Source organism: Rhyacophila brunnea, unplaced genomic scaffold (genome assembly GCF_057557595.1).
Source record: "Rhyacophila brunnea isolate RB1 unplaced genomic scaffold, BYU_Rbru_1.0 scaffold_18, whole genome shotgun sequence".
NCBI lineage: Eukaryota > Metazoa > Arthropoda > Insecta > Trichoptera > Rhyacophilidae > Rhyacophila > Rhyacophila brunnea.
Genome location: NW_028232837.1, coordinates 9,216,086 through 9,238,114, shown reverse-complemented (window position 1 = coordinate 9,238,114; position 22,029 = coordinate 9,216,086). Strand labels below are relative to the sequence as shown.

Sequence of the window (22,029 nt, the reverse complement as noted above, 5' to 3'; positions counted from 1 at the left end):
ACACAACTCTATAGTATTCACAATACTGTTTGTTCACAAGATTTTGTTACGATTTGTAACAAGGATAAAATATGTCTTCAGATGCAGGGAAATGGAATGAAGTTTAAGAAAAATGCCACATAAACCTTGTCTAAATGGTTTTTTTTATTATTTTAATGTAAAATACATTTGAATACAAAACCAGAAAACATTTTATTGTCAATTCGAATACAATATTGTTATTTTACAACTAGATTACACAGTACAAATTACAACATGAATTAATAAAGGTGAGAACAGATCAGGAACACGCCATGAACATGGAACATAACACGTGTGGAGTGACATAATACCTTACCATTTTGCATTGTTTATTATGAAACAGAAAATTACTATTAACGTCCAACACCACACGAACTAATGTGAATCAGGTTCAGCGTGTTGATGTTGGTGGGGTAAACATGCTATGTGACATGTCGTGGCCAATGTGTTTCCAGACAACACGTCAGTCAGTCATCAACTTTTTCAAGTATCAAGTTTTTTTTCATAAACGTTAAAAAAATGAGTGACAAACAATTTATTGAATTGGTTAAGTAAAATCCAATCCTTTACAATTATACATGTCTGTCGATATATATAAGGACCTACCTACATATAGGAAAATATAATGCCTGGAAGGAGGTCGGCAATTAAATATAAATGGTAGGTAATTTTTTAAATAATTTTATTGTTATACGAATTGTTAGGTATGTAGCTAATTATATTTGGATAGATGCTTCATAGTGTTGTGTGTATTATGTGCACAGTTCGCATCAGGCGGGGACACGTCATGTGGCGTGTCCCTAATCTGATCCCACCCTAGAGATCAACATTTTTATTGGTTGACTTATAAGTTTTATTTGACCAGACAACACTGTCAAAATCAAGGAATGAAATATGTAACTTTTTCAATAATTTGGATTATTCTATTTTTTTAAAGTTGGGTATACATGAACAATAGTGTCAGTCAATCAACGAACATAATACAGTAGATCAGCAGTCATAATATTGTAATGAAAAAATTAAATTGTACAAGATAGGATATGAGTAATATTAAACTCCATCATGACAAATATGTTATACAAAATATTGACTAAAAATAAAATTAATTCATAAATAAAATTGAAAAGACAACTGAAATATGAACATAATCTGCATGATGACATAATATTATTGTCTTTTGAAATTAAATTGAACTTCGCATTGAATTCACTGGCCTTAAAATTCCTTTTAATATTTTAATTGCATTAGTTTTTGAACCTAATTAATTGCTAAACAATATCTTCTCGTGATATCGTGGATGCCTATTCTAATAAATGCTTAATTTACTGTTAAAAGCTGAAATTACCACCGCAATATTATAAAAGAATAGTAGAGCATACAATTTACCAGCGTTCAATTCCGCTTTAACTTTTAGCCATCTTTAAGCAGAATTGAATTCATTTTCATTCTGTTTTGTATGGAAAGTTATTTCATAAAAATCCGTAAAAAGTAAAAGACTATTATTGGTTGCTAAGGGGGCGGTCCTAGCAACTAAATTATTAACATATACGTGCGTTACTATGGAAATCAAAATGACATTTCAGTATTCTACATTTGTTTGTTTTTTATTTACTTTGTTTTACAAGTTTGAGCATATTGAGCATAATTCAACAGAAAATTTAAAAACGTATATAAAAAGTTATTTTTATCTTATAATTACGTATTAGTGACACTGTTTAAAAGCAAACGTTCGGGAGTCTTTCGTGATAGATTTTAATAGACATGTTCGACTTGTATTAGCAGTTTTAATTTTCAGTGTTTTATTGATTTCCTTTATGGAGAGGGGCTGATAAATATATGTTCTAGATGGGGATGGTATTTTGAAAACTTTTGGGGAACTGTGGGGGTTGAAGGCTGCGATAATTGCTAATCGAATGACCAGAAAAATAAAATAATTTCAAATGAATTTTAGATTGAATAACAAAATGCTGGAATCCCTCCTGTCCTGTTTCTATACTCGGCTGGGGTAAAATAGTAGAAGCGATCTACTAGCACAGTACACAGACGCTTCTGGTATGCAGGTTAACATATACTGGTACACTTTTGTATAGCTAGGAGCTAGGTGTATTTATCTACGGCCTAAATATTGCAACATATTTTGTTGATTAAATTACTTAACATATTCAGCGCTTTTGCACAGTTACAGGTATGTCCATCTAGTAACTAAACATTGTAACATATTTTGTTGATTAAATTACTTAACATATTCTGCGCTTTTGCACAGTTACAGGTTTGTCCATCTAGTAACTAAACATTGTACCATATTTTGTTGGTTAAATTACAGAAACAGTAAAATCTCGATATGCCAATATTGAAAAGTCAAGAAAACATTTTAGACATTATGATCTCTCGAAAGGTAATGCATTATTTTAGAATCAACACGTTTGCAGACAATTATTCTAAATTTTAGTTTTATCGTAACTTTTGATCGAAGTCACAAGGAATCACCAAGGTAAAAAAAAATGGGATCTTTCATTGGAAAAAAGTTTGACAGCTATCGTCATTTTTAATATAAGCGGGGAAAAAAACCAGCCATTTTACGAATAAACAACATAAATTAATATATTGTCTTCAAATCGACACCTACGTAAAAGTAACTGTGTTTTTGGCTATTATGACTTGATTGCCTTTTATTAAATAATTTTAAAACAACAATGATAATCGAAAAAAAAACAAAAATTCAATCAATATACTACCTATATCAATCAAGTAAAAAATTACAATTTCAGCATTAAAAATTAACATTGTGTCATTAAAATCGTACTACTGAAAAGTACCATTTTGCAGTTACGAAATTATAAGTAGGAAGTGTCGAAATGACAGTACATAAATTAGCAATGAGTTGAATTTTAATGGAAAATGTTAGGGTAATAAAACTTTTTATTTATTTTTGAATGAATAATAAAGTAGAAAATGGTCAGATACGATTGCACTTTATAGACATCGTAATTGAAGGGTACAGGAGAAGAACATGTTATGTCAAACTGAGATATCATTGATTAAAGACTTGAAAGTCAATGACTCTAAAGGGCCTCGGTTTTTGTCTGGCGTTGCTCATAGTGTTCATCCGTTGTTTCACAGGAGGAGACTTGCTTTATGATTCTTATATAGAGTATCAAGTCTGACGAGAATGTAGACCATAGACAATACATGTTTTTACCCTGAACGAAATGGACATTTCTTGTTTTTAACCTTTATGATAATTTACAATGACCTATAATGCGTATAATGCCTATTACTGTTTACGCCGAAATTATAATACCATCTTGTAGTACCCGATTTGATCTATGAGACTGCATTGCCAGTTTAAAAAAATCAAAAATGTGACATAACATGTTCTACACCTACCCTTCAATTATTGACATTATGAATATTAAAATAATTTCCAGTTTTTTTGTTGGTTCAATTTGAGGGTTATGAAATAAAATCCATACGTCATTCGTACACAGTATTACTTGTGGGACACTTTTCGAGAGACTGAAAAGCAATACATATATAAGGCGCATGGTTGGTTTAAATAGTCTTACGTGTTCCATTTAACACAGTCTTACTTGTTCCATTTAACACCATCCTCGAAAACATTGTCATATTGCAGCAATTCATATGGGCGTAGCGGAACGTGGCATGGAAAGGTGCACATTGATCATAATACAGAAAGACCACCAAAAATACCAATGGATAAGGAAGCATACAAGAGTATATAATAGAGATAGGTAAACAGATGAAATTGACTGGACAAATGCGATCATACAGTGATGCCCAAGGGGCACTAAACGACTATAGGGACCCTTGTAGTTCCTAAGAAGTTTAGTAGATGTCCGTGGCAAAGGAGAATTAGACCGAGAAGAGTGAAGGGAGGCCTTCATCCAGCAGTGGATCGGCCCTGGCTGATGATGTTATGGGCGTACTTGTAGGATAGAGGAACGACAAGAGCTTGCCCCAGAGGAATGGTGCATGATTAAGTACCGAGTAATATTTGTGAAAGTCAGTATTGCAATGTGAGTAGCTCTTAAAATTTAACGCCATACTGGAATGCATCAGGTTATTCAGCGTAATACTTGTTTTTTGTACTCCTATTACACTGAAGGACCAGGGCATCTAAGTCACAAAATGATGTCGATACTAACCAGAAAAACACAACTGTATGTTTCGAAAGAGAGAATTGTATGAAAATTAACAGTCTACTGAAAGCAGTTCTGTTTTTCTGGTTGTGAACAATAATAGACCACTCATGTACGCTCGCTTATAATATGTGCCAGCCACATAGAAGTTTCCCAAGGATTTACAATATATTTCAAAAGAACTAAAATAACTTACATACATCAATGAAATAATCCTAAAGAAAATTTTAACTGAATAAATATACAGTAAAACCTCGTTAATAAGAACACGGATAATTGGAAATTCGCCGTAATTCGAAATTTTCGTGAAAAAAAAGTCCCTTGAACATTATTTTCATATAAAACCATACCTTTAATTCGAATTTCGCAATTCGAAATTATTTCAGAGTTCTGGCATATAAAAATATTCAATAAATCGTAAAAAGTACACTATTTCATGATCCAGTCATTGAAAATTGTGCCAGACTTTTCTTAAAACATCATAATTTACTTATTTTAAGAAGGTAATAAAAATAATCTTGACATTTTATGACCCATTAACACACAGGGAACTGAAAATTTGGTAGGCACATCTATGATCGTAAACGATATTAATGAAAATAAAAAAAAAAAATTTCAAAATTTTTATATTTTCCCCCCATACATTTCATAATTCGTAATTCGAATTTTTTTCGATTTTCGGTCCCATGGAATTCGTATTAACGAAGTTTCACTGTAAATGCATGATGACCTTATAAGTATGTATATTAGTCTTCGGAGAACGATTCAAAAGGTAAGGTCGGCTAACTCTTGATGGGAAGTAGAAATGGGTGAAGATGACAGTGCGAGATCGCTTGCGAAAGGTGAAACAAGAACGACGTTATCGAAATATTTGTCGGAGAGTGCGTCCCGGGCTGATATACGCTTGCTCGGGTCGTACGTCATCATTTTCTGAAATCAAACAAGTACAAGTTCCATATATAAGTATTCATAAACAGAATCATGGTTTCTTTAAAAACATAATTCCAAATTTAAATAAATACAAGATAAAAAGAACTTTTTATATACCACGTTTTTAAATTTTCTGTTGAATCATATAAACTTGACAATTCCATGTATTAATTAAAACTTTTCATAGTACTTGATAGAAATACTGAATAAATACAGAATACAGAAATGTCATTTTGACATTTTCATATTGATTTCCATAGTAACGCACGTATATATTAATAATTTAGTTGCTAGGACCCCCTTAGCAACCAACAATAATAACTTTCCATACAAAACAGAATTAACTGAAAATGAATTCAATTCTGCTTAAAAATGGCTAAAAATATTAAAAGAATGCATTGTCGTCGTGTTCTGATATATTCTGAAAGTTTCAAATGTCTAGCTAGTCGGGAAGTTAGTTAAAAATCTTCAATCGTTCAATACAAATATTGGACAAACAAGAAAAAATATGTACTGGACACACAAGAAAAAATTAGTACTGGACAAACAAGAGTACGAGCTAATAAAAACGTAGTAAAATACATTTTCCTCCTTTCATCCAGATGTCTAAAGCGCGAATCAAATTGAGGTGCGTGTCACCTACTGTCACGCCGTTGCGGCGACAAATTTAGTCTATGGTTTCGTCATTTTGCAGAATATTTTGAACGATCGCCATCTCTGTAAATTCACTGAAGAATGACACTGATGAAGAGTGCCTATTATAATGTATTAGTAATTTGAATTATTATTAATTATTCATGCTAATTTAAATTAATTTTAACATTTTTACGTGTGCGTACGGTAAAATTACTTGCGACATGACATCCATAGATAATATTTTGAACAGAACCCAACCTGCAGACCACAGATAATAGACAATATTCTTACAGAGAATACATAGTGCCAACCACTAAAAACAAAAAAAAACGTGATTTTGACATGACAGTCGAAAAGTGTAGGCATGTAGAAGATGATAAAAACGTTCATTGAGTCATGCAGGTGTCGATGCAGTGCAGTTTGAGGTGACCTCATTGTTGTTCTGGTGATTTCGGCAGATTTCGCTAACTTACAATGTTCGTTTAAAGGTTCAAAAATTGCTACGGGATGGGAGCATCAGTCTGATAGCGATAACATTTTAAACACCAAGAAAAATGACATTACACACTTTTTTCCCGTAGCGGCAGCTTACTGTGACGTCACGTGATAGTAGACGACATGCACCATAATATATTTCGCGCTTTACAGTCAGATGCATAGATGTAAAATTAGGCAAAAATTTAAACTTGGGTAACTACATAGTCATACCGTGCATAAGTGACCTTATGTGCCTAATAAACAAGGCCGCATAAATCGGGTGATTAGTAACTAGCGTCACCCCACGTTTTACGGTGAAATTGAGAAACACAAGTGATATATTATTCAAATTAATTTGAATATACACACAAAGCAGAGCATATGGGCCTCCAGAACAGAGATCGAAAAAATATTTAAAAACAAATAGTACAACGTATTTGGTAAAACTTCTTATTGAAGTACATTTTTAGGGGGGAATGGGACGACTGGCCTCCGGACAATTGGACGCCGCACTGTCGTAGACACGTGTAGACGAGGTATTTTAATTAGTTTCTATCTACTACTTAGTAGTTTGAATTCATTTTACTCTTAACATAATGTATTCTTTATCGCGGATTGAGAATTACCATGCCTAAGGCTTTATAATAAATAAAAAACTCATTTTTCGTTGGAACTTAAACATATGCACGATTAAATCATTGTGTACGTCTGCATATTTACATTCTTACCAACTATTAAATCATAATATAATCATTTAAGTACAAATAATAATATTGAATATTTTTTTTAATGTACCTATAAGTACCTAACGTCTATTTATTTTCAAATTCAGTGGCGTCCAGTTGTCCGGTGCCAAATCGTCCTAGACCCTTTTTAGGGTGTTTAATTTAGTCGATTTATCACGTATAAAATAAAAAATAATATCTTTTTTTAAGATTAGATATGTGTTGCATAAAAATATGTACCTTAAATAAAACATAAGCGCTTGTGCTCAATTGGGGCACTACATGAGACAGGGTCATCGGTTTCCATCGAGGAAACATGGCTTTGTAGTCGGGTAACAGGGAAATTCCCGGCCATGACTCCTCGTCCGGTGTTCCCATTGTGCGGAATATCCTAAACAGCTGGTCTATTTCACTGTCGCCGGGAAATAATGTCTTTCGGGACAACTAAATTGCAGAAACAAACAAAGCATAATTATTTTAGCGGCCACACCAAACTTTTGTATCGCCACCACACAGAAGGCTGTAATTTCTTCACGACAAAAATATCTGATATAAAGCCTACTATATAATTAATTTTTATAACAATGAAAGTCTTTTTTACTGTGTAGTACAGGGGGTCCTCATTATCCGAGTATTTCTCGACTATATTTGAGCCCCCCCCTGCAGTTATGAATTTGCAGAAAAATGCAAAAAACTATAAAAAGACATAAAAAATGCAAGAGCAGTCATCAACTGTCACTTTCAATCCCACACTCCTACGCTATTTATGTCTTGCTCACGTGTCTTTTTCTTTTCTAAACGTGTCCCAATTAAACCCATTTACTAAGTGATTCTTGTTCCCGTTTTAAGCGGAATCACTTTAAGAGCTATTTTTTCGGTACCAATAACCCTCGGATAACTAAGACCCCCCCATGTACCTAGTATTTCATGAGAAAATTTCATTCAACATTTGACAATTTACATTATGATGTGTTTTTTATAATACACCAAACTCTCATTTAACGAAAATGTCTGATTTGTCATTATCTCGCCAACCGTCTAATTTTTGAATTAAAAAAATCATAATTCGAATTTTATTACGTATATCGAGCACCCTTTAAGTGAGTATTTAAAAAGTGCATTTTTATTGGTTAAATATCCGTGTATGGTGTGAATATGTTGGTAAGTGTAAAAACATCAATTCATAAGGTTGGTTTTCTGTGGTAAATCAGGAATGTTTTTAAATCCTAGTTTTTTGAGAAATTACATACATTTTATTAAAATTTAAAAATATCCAAAAACATATAATCTGATTTACCACAGAAAGCCAAACGTTCAAATAGCTTCACTGAGAATTGATGTTTTTAGACTTATCAACATGGTCAACGCCATACACGGATATAAAACCTTCAAAAATACTTTAAGTTGTTAAAAATGTTTGGTGTAAGAGAAGTTTAGACGAAATCTGTTTGCCGTATATTTGAAAAGGTTGAATAAGAGTACCATTTATGCAGTGTTTCCCAAACTTTCGACATCTGTGTACCCCTTCTATAATTTTCGTAACCCTGAGTACCCCTCGTCAAAAAAAAATTGCATATACAGTATAACCTCGTTTTTACGTGCCCGGAATTTACGTTTTCCCGGCAATTGCGTGTATTTTTTTCAGTCCCGATGTATTTCAGTACATTTAATACCCGCATTTACGTTTTTCTTTCCCGCGATTTACGTCGGAAATATTCAAATATATGCGAGTTACGCACACTTGGCAATGATTGGGTCGTGACATTCGAACGATTTTTCAATAAAAATTTTAATTGAATGTTGTTTTTTAATAAAACGTTATTTTTTTAGAAACATAAAATTTAAATGTTCTTTTTTTCAATACCCCCCTTTTACATTTCCCCTCCAATTAGGTTTTTTTTCTTCAGTCCCTTAAAACACGTAAAATAGGGGTTATACTGTACTTTAATAACAATCAAAATATCGTCTATTCAATTCTAAACTATCCTAAACGCCAAACCATAAAATGTGCAGGAGAGCGAAATTTAGAAATTACGAACCTAAACGTAATTCGATTTAGTTCTGTAATGGCGAAATATTAAAAAAACATTTTTATTGTTTCAAATTACAATAAATTTTGGGGAATTTTTTCCAATTTCAAATTTATGAAAAATTCAATACATTGGCAAATAATGTCACTTATGAGACTTAAGAAGTGGCATGAAAATAATTGTTTCTTAAATTCAATATAATCCTATGCATTTAGGTTTATAGAGAACTGTTGGAAATTCCAGAGTATCGATTGATGTAATAAAATGTATTTAGAAAAAATGGCGTTTAGGATAGTTTAGAATTGAATAGACGATGTATTTATTTTTTCCCTTTTTTAATACACAAAAAAAAAATTTAATTCATTCATAATAAAATAAATAAAAGTTATATTATAAATTCATTATAATCAATGAGAAGGATGAAAATGATTATTTTGAGACAGATCTTCATAATTTGGTCCCCTGGTTCTTAATTTTAATCTGAGATGCGGTTCCACATCCAAAAGCCTGTTCCTTTTTTTGACATAATGTCTAGGTACAATTAATGCTGAAAAAGCAACTTGACATAGATATGAAGTTGGAAAAAGCAAGATGTATTTCAGGACTTTCTCTGTTAAAACTGGATACACATGTTGCATTTGCAACGAAAATGATGTTAAAGTACACTCCTTATATTTATTTTTCAAGAATCCGTCTGAAGCTAATTCCAACAATTGCTCTTCTTCCACATCCGATAAACCTTCTAGCATGGATGTTGTATTGATGTATTAATGCTTGTTGCACCAGGCGCAGCCAATGTCCGGTGCAGCGCGTACCCCCACCAAACTCTTCCCATACCCCAGGGGGTACGCGTACCACACTTTGGGAAACACTGATTACAGGATACCAAATTAATCATGTTTTGAAGATACAAGATAGCGAAACACAAGCAAATCCACTTAGGCCTCTTAAGCATTGTCAACAGGTCTTCGGCAACTGGCCAGAAAGTGGGAAACCAATAGAAAGACACACGAAAAACTTGTCAATATCATGCCAAATGTGTCTCCAAGTGAACGGGAAAGTTATTGTTGCAATAACTTTGTTCCTCAAGAAGCAGAAGAAAACAATGGGTGCATGATTAAGTTGGTAAGCATCACAAATTATAACATCGCTCAGTTACCATTCCAATTTTCTTATTCAAATCATTTTTCATGTTCATTGCGATCACTTACTTGAGTGTACATAGTTAGTTATAAATGGTTTTACATAAACTTTGCAGGATTTTTCAACTAAATAATAATAACAGAGTAGTATTATTGGCTTCTTATCTACTCTAGTCATGGATTGTCTTTTTATACGCTTTGTAAATTGGCAAATAGATGTCATAGCAGTAGTATGATGCAATGCAAAGTAATTTGTAACTAACTTAATCAGTGGACCAGTGGTCCTTTTTTTTGCTTCATTTTTATACATTTAGGCTGCATTTCTATAGAAGGTTTTTAACATATTAGGTGCATTAGTCCTCCACCTACATCATGGCCTGAACAAAAACGAACCATAAGTGCGAGTGAAAATGTATTCGGCACGCTTATATTCTCCGCAATATGCGTTAGAGTAAGATAGAATTTCTACGGTTGAGATAAATATTTTTTGTAATCGTCGCCGGTAAATATTAGTTTGAATGACTCTATTCATTCAAAAACTGCGAGCACGCATAGCTGAAATTTATTATTTTTGTGTTAAATATAAAGTAAGTGGTAATTCTTTTTAGTCAATTTAGTTGAAAATATGGTTAATAATAAAATTGAGGTTCTACTGTGCGTTATACGCAACAAATACGGCTTCATATAGCTGAACAATACACACTCTCTTTATATTATTACTCTTGAGACCTACAACTTTTTTTTATGTACCCATCAACATCTAAACATCCTTCTCCCACTTTTTTAATAAACAATGAGATATGAACAAAACAGGGTGAGCTCTCTGGCTGCTTGCGCAGTGTGAAACACTTGATAAGAACAAGCCATCTATTCCATTGGTTTCTCCCCACTCTGGTCCCCAATTGATTAGTGTCTTTGGTATCCAAATGCGTAAATGCTGATTTATTCTATCTTACCTCGTGATTGCTGTCAACCTGGTTATCAGGACCAGTTGACAGTTTATAAGGGACCTTAAAGCTTTGACTTAGAAAACGATTATCAATAAACAAATACATAAAACTAATAATAACATTACATATTATGCCATACCTGAATATTAATTGTCCCCAATATACAGTAATAAATTTACTATATTTTGCAGGCTAGGAAACAGTATAATATTGTGAACATAGCTAGAAATATTTAAAAAGATATGAAAGCATTTTCACTGAACATCCCAAGCAGGCGGATGTATTTTCCATACAGCGATCCAGTGGGGTGAAAGTTCCATACAGCGAACGTGACCACCTAATACATCAGAAATACTCAGTTTTCAGAATAGATGGCAGCACGGTCACACACGAAGTCGCATGATACAAGGCCATTTCAATGACCAATCAGAGCTCACCCATGGTCCAGCCAATGAACATTCGAGCTTTCGATCAGTCTTTTCAAATTTCATGTCAATTCTACATCATATTTTCAAAACAAAAGCAGTTGTGCAATATTTTTCGAGTTGACATAATGTCAAGTGTCAGAATAATATTGCTGTTCGGCGTTTTTAAACCATATTGATAAAACGGTTTTGCAATCCGATGGCTGATAAAATAAGTTAGTGGGTAAGTCTACTTTTATTATATTATGTTTATAGGTATATACACTTGTATGCCCCTTGAAATTTCTTTGTAGTCATGGCATCGAAATAATGATAGTACCTACCAATTGTAATTTTCACGTTTGCAAATCTACCAAGGCAAACATAAAAAATAGGTAGGTATATAAAGAAGATTATGTTTGAGTAAATTACGTACCTACCTATATAAAATGTATATTTTATATTTGCGCATTCTTACAAAAGTGTAAATGCGACCATTGTCATTTTATATTTTGACATTAAGGAGATTTTAAAATTATTGTTTCAGAATCTACATCAATATGTTGTCGATCGTTGGGGTTTTGACTGCGAGAATAACAGCAAGCGATGAAAATATATAATGAAACACAATATGAAATAATTAAGAAGTCATCAATCTGACAGGAAGTGCTGACAAATAATTTCCAGGGTGGGAGTGCGTTACTATTATTTTTATTATTACATAATTATGTCCTCACAAATTTATGTTGTTATTCATAATTTGTCAATATGATTATCATTGCAATAAAGTGTACCTATCTGAATTGAAATATCGACTTTTATTCATTTTTGTCACAATTTCGTTTTTATAATTATTCAAAACCAATTACCGCGCGCGATGCTGTGTGATTACGTGCTTGTGCGGAGAATTGTTCATGAGAGATAACTTTTGAATTTAAATATGTAGACTAGTTTAAAATTGCAGGCTATTTCTTTTCACATATGATATATGGACTGGAAAGTACGTATAGATCGCTTAAATTGAAAGTTTACTGTACATTGAAGATTGCCACATATAAAAAATAATTTAATTAAGAAAGAACAATTATTAATTGCTGAGTTTTGTACACGTAGCTGGATTTAGCATATCAGGATCCACCTTTTGTATCATCAATGATTAATTATTGGTACGATACACTCTCTTGATATTATTAATTTCACTTACCATTTCGGCGAAGATACATGATAAACTCCATACATCAATTGCTGTTGTATAAAACTTGGATCCTAGAAGTATTTCGGGTGCCCGGTACCACAAAGTGACAACTTCGTGGGTGTATATTCTTACTGGAAGTCCAAAGGCCCTGGCGAGGCCGAAATCGGCCAATTTTATGTGACCATGGACATCTACGAGCAGGTTTTGAGGCTTCAAGTCCCGGTGCAATATGCAGTGTGAATGGCAGAATGCTATACCCTCAAGTAGTTGGTATACATAACTCTAAAAGAAGGGAATTAAGAATTTTAAATTCATCATTATAGTCTGGTTGGGCCAATATTAGCATTCATCCTTTCTTTCCACAAACCTCAATCCCCAATTATTGTCACAAGACCACCAGTCACGAGCCATGATCGACCGTGATAAAAGTTAAGTTTAGTTACTCCAAAAGAGCCGAGCGTGTGGGCTTATTAAAATTATCGCGCTATATTGAGAGTGATTAATACAAAACGTATCTTCGTTGCACTAAATCTGTTACGGTTTGAGTGAGTGTATATAGTGTTTGTTAGTTTTTAAAATTCATTAAACCCTGCTTAATCCAAGCCATAGTAGATAGTAGTCAAAAAATATTCATTTAGCCAAAAAATATCTAAAATTATGCCATTAAGATTAAACTATACATAATTTTAGATATTTTATAGATAGAATAACATTTTTCATCAATTACGGTTTGGTTTAGGCAGAGTTTAATTAATTTAAAAAGCTAACCAGCACCATTTGCAATTTGTAGTCTTAGTTCAATGAAAACAAATACGTATGACTAACATAGTTTAGTGTGCACTATTTATGCCAGCTTATAAAATCGTGGCAGTAAGAGGAATGTATCCATATTATATTATCACCAAGATCACACGGGCTTCTTCAGGACAACTTCGGGCAACGACATATTGTAATTATTCTCATCAATATAGAAAATACTGATAATTTAACGACGTATGTATTACCATCTCGCCCACAATACCCGAGCGGCTTACGCGTCAGCTTATAGTGTCAGGAATCCCAGGTTCGAATCAGGTCTGGCCTATACACACATTGTTTTTCAATGTGTGTTTGGACCTAATAGGTTGGGCAAGTGGCCACTTTCACCATTTGACACCATTTTCAAAATTTCATTCGAATGTCAGATTTTGTCCAGTTACTAGTCTTGATTGGGTAGTTTTCGACAGTGGCTCCCCCATTCCATTTTTCAGATAAGTTTGTAGGTCTGTACTGGATTATTTGTTAGGTTAGGTTAGGTTTTCATTCTTGAATTCATGAATTTTGCCAAAATCGGCTATGAGAATTGAATTAACGTTCATATTGAATCTAACAAAATTGGAGACCGTATAGCAGCGATGTCCAAACTGGGGGCGCGGACTGTTGCAAAAGGAGGCGCGAAACACAATAATGTAGCCACAGGGCCCACAGGTTGGCAGTTTGCAAGTGCATAGTTTATAAAACGGTTTGCAAACCCGTCTGAAGATATGGTGACTAATTTTATTATACCTCATTTCTATACTATTGTGCATGGCCCCCACAAGAGGGGGGCTGACAGGGCTCCAGCATGGGGGCCCGGCGTTGCGGGTCGACCAGTCAAGTGAGATAAACACACCACAAATTTATTCTATTAGTAAGTTTATTAAGTTTGTCAAGAAAAGTAATGCAAGTAGGTGTACTGCTATCATTCGTAACATCATATTTATGCCAAACGGAATTTTCTGCATTAGATGCAATGAAATTCATATATCGCGCCCGTTTAGTAGAAAAAAAGCACTTTAGTGTAGAAATGTATTTAATGAAATAAAGGGGGGGAGGCGCCAAGATTAGATTGTTTTAAAAGGGAGGCATAGTAACGTAAAGTTTGGAAACCACTGCCATATAGTGATACGTATGGGTTTACGGAGGGTGTTGATTTATACTTTTACACTTATTGAAAACACTGATTCAGGGACATTACGTAAGTATATTTCGCTTGACAGGAAACAATTAATTATTAATAACATTTGTAATTGTAGGCTTTGGCGCGAAAAAGGTAGCGAATCGTATTTAGAGGCGACGTAAGGGCCGTAAGCCGACTGACCGTACCTACCCTCGATCCTTCGTTTGCCTAGAAACAGATAACGGTAACGTTCTTTTTGTTTGTTTCGCTGTGCATCATCGTTTGAGTCGCTTAGAATCATAACTCACATATTCCAAAAATCAAGTTTTGAGATAATCGCTAAAAACCAACAGAGCACTATTTTTTGTAATTAGAAGAACAGTATTGAACTCCCTAGAATATTAATGAGTGAGAGAGTCGAATAACTTTTTTTTTTTTAAATATATATATCTAATACTCCTAACGTTGCAGACATACAGCATACTATGAGAAATAGAGCTCCCCGATTGGTTAGGAAGGCGTTGGTGACAAAACTCTATTCTTTGAAATATACGACATATTACACCAACAATGAACTTTGTCAACGATTTTCACATGGTTTAAATTGACTTTTAATACTCAACTATTTTTCGGTATATAGATTAATTCATTTAGAATCACTTGGCATATTTAACTAAAAAACGACAAAATTGCAATATGTGAGTTATGATTCTAAGCGACTCGTTTAGCCTTGACTCATTTACAGTTACAATAATATTATCATTATATTCTCAACTCTGTCGATTGGAGGATTGTTGATGGGGGATTTAGGCATTATGATATTTGGTAACAATAGTAAACGGTCATCTCTTTCCGATAGAAAGCTCACGGCAACTGTACCACGGTGAAATGTTTAACGTACAATTTACATGTAACCTATTTATTTATACTATCTTTTGTATAGATATTCTAAGTCTCTTTATCATGCAGTTGACGTAGTGCTGGAATAATACCTTGACTAGATCTGGATCCAATAGGGTCGTACGGGATTCCATATATTGCTTCAGGTCCATATTTAAATATTCAAACACCAAGTATAATTTTTTTTCAGTGAGGACTACGTCTAAGAGTTGTACGACTGCGGGATGATTTAGTTCTTTCAGCAAAGATATTTCTCTGATCGCTGTCGAGGGAACGCCTTCTGGTTCGCTAGAATAAAACAAGATTTTTTTTTTTTTTTATCAAAACATAACAAATCTAAATTCAAGACGTGCACAACATGAGATTTAAATTATATTACTGATACACCCCTGTTACAGGCGGGCTTCTCCCGGTGTAAAATAATCATTTAGTAGCTATAAGTCGAAACGTAACCCTGACCTCTAGAAACGGCTTCATAAAACATCTAATCTGATTCCTTGCTCAACCACGTAAGTATTTTTTAATCATAAGTAAAGGCCTTCGTCCGGTGTGTGAAAATCGCATATTGGGCGGAGGTGTAGTTAAGATAAATTTAATTTAATTTAAAAAGTATAAATGATGATGGATGAAAGCGATAATTTTAAGACTAAATATAAGTATTTAAATATAATAAATTTTGCCGCGCATTGTGCGTGAAATCCTCGCGCGCCGGCGCCAGGGTCAGGCTCGTGATTCGCCGAATCAAAGATCATGCGATCAAGATTTGGCCAATCACTAGTCCCTTTTACTAATGGCGTGGGTACGCGAAGTTTAAAAAAATAAATAAATAAGTAAGCGTCCCCTTTCCGACATATACGGACCTGCGTAACTAATTGCGAAACCTAAACATGTAAAGAAAGTGTAAAATATAAGGATTACCAAGTTACACGAGACAGACGTGGTTTTATTTAATTCCACCCTCAAATATATCGTACTTTTCTTTTGTGAATCCGGGGTTCGATGGACGCCTGAGCTAGCCGCTGGAACCCCGGGGATCTCATTACCCTCACAAGAGAGAAGAATAGAATATATAAAATAATAAAAATACTTATTAAAGCCTCAATGACATTGAGCTACTTTACAAGCTGCTTGTTGGCGAATTTACAATCTGCCTGTAAAGTCGCCCAGTGTCATCATCGAACAAGCTAACAAGCAGATTGTAAACAATCTACCAAGAAAAGTTGAAAGCCGGTCAACTTTACACGCTACACGCCGGCGTGTGGGCTCTACTGCGCCTGCGCAGTAGAGCGTAGTAGCGACCTCCCGGTAAAAAAACGAACTACATTCTGTAAAAATAGTCGCTAACTTGTTGGCTTCTCAGCGAATGGAAAGTTTTGTGTGTCATCATCACAATCGCAGTAGCTGAATCGCCCGCTTTTAAATTCGCCAACAAACAGCTTGTAAAGTAGCTCAATGTCATTGACACATTAATGGCGTTGAGCTACTTTACAAGCTGCTTGCTGGAGAATTTAAAAGCGGGCATCATCGAACAAGCTAACAAGCAAATTATAAACAATCTACCGAGAAACGTTGAAAGCCGGTCAACTTTAGACGCTGCACGCTGGCGTGTGGGCCTACTGCGTCTGCACAGTAGAGCGATTGTAGCGACCTCCCAGTAAAAAAACGAACTACTCAATACGTCCTGTCAAAATAATATCAAAAATGACGGTTTCAACTCGCTAGCTTGTTGGCTTCTGAGCGAGTGGAAAGTTTTGTGTGTGATTTTTGGTTCCATCGAAGTATTACCATATTATATTTCAATATACAACATTGATGACAATGGTCCTACTAAACCAGTCACCCCGCACCACAACCGGTCTTAATCAAGCAAATCGGGATCCTAAGTCTGCTGTGTGTAAAGCATAATTTTTTTTATGACTAGGAATATCTCAGGAGCAGTTACCCAAAACTAAGATCTCCATGCAGTCAAGTGTGCTTTGACTGAATTTTCATGACTTTTAAGTTAAAAGTGCCCATGGGAGAGGGGTACGTATAGGCATGTATTTAAGTAAGTAACAAAAGCTTATACAAAACTGCCGATAAATCTAAAACACCCCCAGTTTTATAAATTGGCCTTTGTGGCTACCAGGTCTGACGGTCTGATGAGCGCAACAGCTGGTTGAAACGACTTAAGCAGTTTTGCCCTTTCGACTTTTCTCGACTTTCGTACATTCTACTTTCATACAATTCGCTATTTCGCACATTTCAATTGAGATTTTGCCGATGATGCAAATACTACACGCTTCCATGCAGTTGCTCTCCTCCACTCCCCGAAACATTTTGCCTTTATAGATTTATAAACATGAGTGAGAAACTGCAGTGTTGGTACTGACAAAAAGAAATTAAGGACTCTCTTCATACAATCGAGACATAGATGGAAATAATTAAGCTTTCTGAAAGCAGGCGAATCTTTTGCTTTAACCGGCCATTCGTACGACTTAAACAGGTCTACGACGAAAATATTGTCACCTCCGAAAGGGGGGGGGGGGGTTAAGAGTAGCGCTGGACCCCCCCTGATGATGTAAAGGTCACGGTGATCGTCTGCTGGCTTCGTCTTTCGGGGACATGCTTATTGATTGACAACGCGGAATTACAGGCGAAAACAGGGCGTTTTATTGTCGGAATACATTTGCAGTAAATTTACAGCGTAGAAAATATTTTACAAAAATATTTAAAAAAATAAATAAATTTAAATTGGTGGGAGACGCCTCCCGAGAGACCAAACCCAAAATGACTCAACCTTTTTGGAGCGCAGGTCAACTCTAGGCAAGAATTAAAAATATTACCTACAAATTCTGTCAGTGAAAAATGACAAAAACACCCTCTGACATATGTACCTGGATTGTAGGTAGGTACCTTGGGTCTCATATTTCTGTGAATTTTTGCTAACCACAGAAATATTCAACCAGACCTTCTCTAGGTACATTCTTTGAAAAGGGGCTGTGCATTTCTTGGCATTATTATTACTGCATTAAAATTACAGCTTGCTTGTATGTTTAAAATTGAATAAGTATAAAATTTATATGATGCTAGGTTTTACTTTGCTTGCTTCTAGAATTAATGTAGGTATAAAAAAATGCATGATTTTACATACATTAAAGGCTAGAATGATTTCATTTGTTGAAGTTGCAAAAGGATGACTATAAATTTTCATACATCTAAGCTTACGGGCTAGAAATTTGTCTCGCAGTCGATCTGCTCATGTTTGCATGAATCCGCCCAATGATGATTCAGGCCTCATGGCCTTGGATCCTCTGAGGATGCCATGGTTTAGGCGGTAACAATATATCTTTGAAGATTGTTTCCAAAAGACACGGCATAGAGACCTTTTCATCATGGATGATAATCAAGATGAAAAAATGTTAAGTTTTTCTATTACTCAAGCTAAGGCTCGTCGGTTTGCATGGAGATTGGAAGACTCGATTAAAAGAAGATTCGAACATGGAATTTAAAGCAAATAAAGGCTGGTTCGACAAATTTAAACCGAGGTATTCTTTACCTTCTGCAAATGAATTTATTTCCTCATTGTCCAAAATATTTTAAAATACACTTTTTGATATTTTTTATTTAGATTGCTCTACTTTTGTACATTCAATGTTCGTACACATTTTCAAGAACCAATTACGTATAAGAGTGAAGTGGCACGTGCCATAGTAGGGAGTAACGTTACGAGCGAGTGGCTTTACACCCAGTCAGCCCCTTACCTCTGCACTTTATATGCCGCACTCTCAACCACTGAGCCCAGAGGAAGTCTGCGGTGTGACATTAATGTGAGTCGACGAATAATGTACTAGATATTTTGATAAATTGTTAATTTTTAATGCAGTTCTCCTAAGCCGCACTGGTTACATCTCACATCTAACCAGACCAATATCTAAAAAAACCAGTACCTAGTGTACTGGTAAAATCAGTACATATGGTCACATTACCGCTAGTCGATGAAGTCAGCCGCGCAAGGGGGGGTTTTCGGATTCGGAACATCCCCAGAAACGGAAAAAATACAAATTATTTAGATAAATGGAATATTACTTCTTCTTAATCTTCGCTAAGACCTTATGAAGCATATTAACGAGTTGGCCCCACCCCCTTAGAGTTCTACAACACGCGAGACCTATGGCCACTGGAAAACTCGTGGCTGAGTATCTGAGGCGTTCAATATTTATTTCAATATTCCAATTCGGCATGTCTAAAAGACAAGACAGCGCGGATGACACAAGCGGACATTAACGATCCTAATAATAATTATATGACCGTTAGGTTATGTTCGATTTGTGGATGCAACAGCTCGCAATAACTCCTAGGTGAATACCCTTAGAGCCGGGCCACACCGGGCGACTCCGGTCTCGAGACCAGTCGCGCGATTGTGGTCTCTCGGGCGACTTGCAGGCGACCAGAGAGGCAGCCAATAAATAATAATAAAGAATGTACACGCAAGTTATGCAAAAAATACGTTCTCTCCGCGGCGTGGCTGCCCGCGACTGATAGCCCAGTGTGACAGCGCTCAATACATAGCTATATGTTTTCATACATCGCTACCAACCGCCCGACCAGAGAGACCGGGAGACCAGACCGAGCGCAAGAACGAGATTTTACTGATCGCCCGACTTTATTGCTTACACGACTACTGGGCGACCAGGTGTGGCATGGTCCACATAACTGCATACATCGGTCTGGTCTCGGCGACTGGTCTCGAGACCAGAGTCGCCCGGTGTGGCCCGGCTCTTAGTTATACATGCAGGGCAGATGTTTATCGCTAGACTCAAAGTGCGGAGTCTCTGGGTATGGAGAATATACCCGGAAAGGTGCTGGTGTCAAATGTGGAAGTCAGTAGTACATGCTATATTTTGCTAACATTGTCCCCTCCCACTGCCTTAAAATTCAATAAAAAATTTGTTGAGAGATAGCCGTCTAATAGAATAATATAACAATATAATCAATAATATAAGAATAAAGAAGTACAAATTTACATCTAGCGCTCGCTGTGCGATGATGCTAGATATAGATTATTGTTTGTAAGAGGGAGACAGATTCTTCTTCCCACTCTTACGCTGCAACTGTATGTGCGGCATGATACCAGTTAGTTCTCTTCGGTTAATTGTAACGCGCTCATATAAAATGTAATCTTTCTGTATAATAATATTCATGCATTTGAATATAAATAAAGTTAATCGTATATTAAAACTACGTTGCTTATTTACGATCCTCAAAACAATCCACTATTCCCAACAAAATTATTATGGATTTTCAAAATGAACCCCAAAAACTATTTTTCTGTGTGTGCGCCTGGATGAAGTAGTTAAGTTCTGCAGAAGTACAGAATTCACATGAGGGGGAATAGTGGAATTAGCTTGGAGAGGGCTTCGCCTAGCAGTGGATTGATGTAAGCTGATGATGATGATATATATTTAATAAATATTTCTGTAACACCGTGTAGGTACAGAATTACACCAAAATTTCAAAAGGATACCACCCTAAACAAAGCCCACCATGGTATTACACTTACACCATCAAAAGTCATTTCAATATAGTATGATCAGGTCAACTTCTAGTAAAAATACTTGATTGAGAAATTCAAAGAAAGTTTAGGAAAATTTCATCTTTCACTGAACTAATTGAAATAATTTATATTATCTAAAATAACAGCTTTATTCAATTTAGAGTGTGCAACGTCTTATTATCATTGATCGAATAGTTAATTGTTTCGTAAATCTCACTTTTTTTCATTTCCGAAGATGCACTGTTTATTTATAAAAAAAAATGTAAAGTAGCGTTAGAATACTTGGATGTCAAAATCATACTGAAATTCGCGCCAAATTACTCACTTGTCAAGTTTAATTTTTTTCAGAGCTATTTGTAGTCCGGTAGTTTTATCCCTGGCTTTGTAGACAACTCCGTATGTTCCCTCGCCGATCTTCTCCAAGCGAGAAAAATTTTCCATTTCCTCGAGTTTATTTGAAAACTATTTATATTCACATAACGTAAGTTCATCCGGTAATCGAAGATGTTAAAACGATTATACGACCATCAACATTGTGTAGTGTTGCCACTCGAAAAAGTAGGCTCTATTTCTAAAACATCTAATGATTATAACTGAAATTATGAATAATTATAATGAGATTAATGACGATTTGTATGAATTATACAGTTTTTAATTATCACTAAAGTGAATTTAGTCATATATTTTTAATAATAAAGTTTAGTCAGCAAGCAATAATTTTCAGCATATTACATCAGTGTTGCCTTATCTATTCAAAATTTAGTACTGCTACTGATATTTTTGGCAACCTTCTGAATCTACTGGTATTTCTTCGTTCCTTATTATTCCCACCATCCGGGAAAAAAACGAGCCGTCTTTAAAAAATTGGTAACTTTGCGGCCCGTGGCGAAATTTTTCTACTAAAAAAACGAGTCGACTACGAAAAATAGGTAACGGTAAATATTTCTCGTCTAAATTGAGAAACCGAAATCTACTGAATTTTTTTTCCACATCTACGGAAATTTC

General features: G+C 35.0%; 1 protein-coding gene across 2 annotated transcripts; it reads right to left on the bottom strand.

The window, feature by feature from the left end:
* Nucleotides 1-123: 123 nt before the first annotated feature.
* On the bottom strand, nt 124-21,563 carry Cdk2 (Cyclin-dependent kinase 2). Of its 2 annotated transcripts, none has more exons than XM_085945148.1 (5): nt 21,350-21,546; nt 15,581-15,776; nt 12,680-12,952; nt 7,093-7,393; nt 124-1,468 (listed from the first exon to the last, which is right to left on the bottom strand). In XM_085945148.1, the coding sequence occupies exons 1-4, from the start codon at nt 21,463-21,465 to the stop codon at nt 7,124-7,126; spliced, it is 855 nt and encodes a 284-aa protein (XP_085801274.1). In that variant the 5' UTR covers nt 21,466-21,546; the 3' UTR covers nt 124-1,468; nt 7,093-7,123. The 2 variants fall into 2 exon arrangements, with proteins under 2 accessions (XP_085801274.1, XP_085801273.1); XM_085945147.1 differs by lacking the exon at nt 124-1,468 and adding an exon at nt 1,641-5,111 and having other exon boundaries at nt 7,190-7,393; nt 21,350-21,563.
* Between the last annotated feature and the right edge of the window lie 466 nt (nt 21,564-22,029).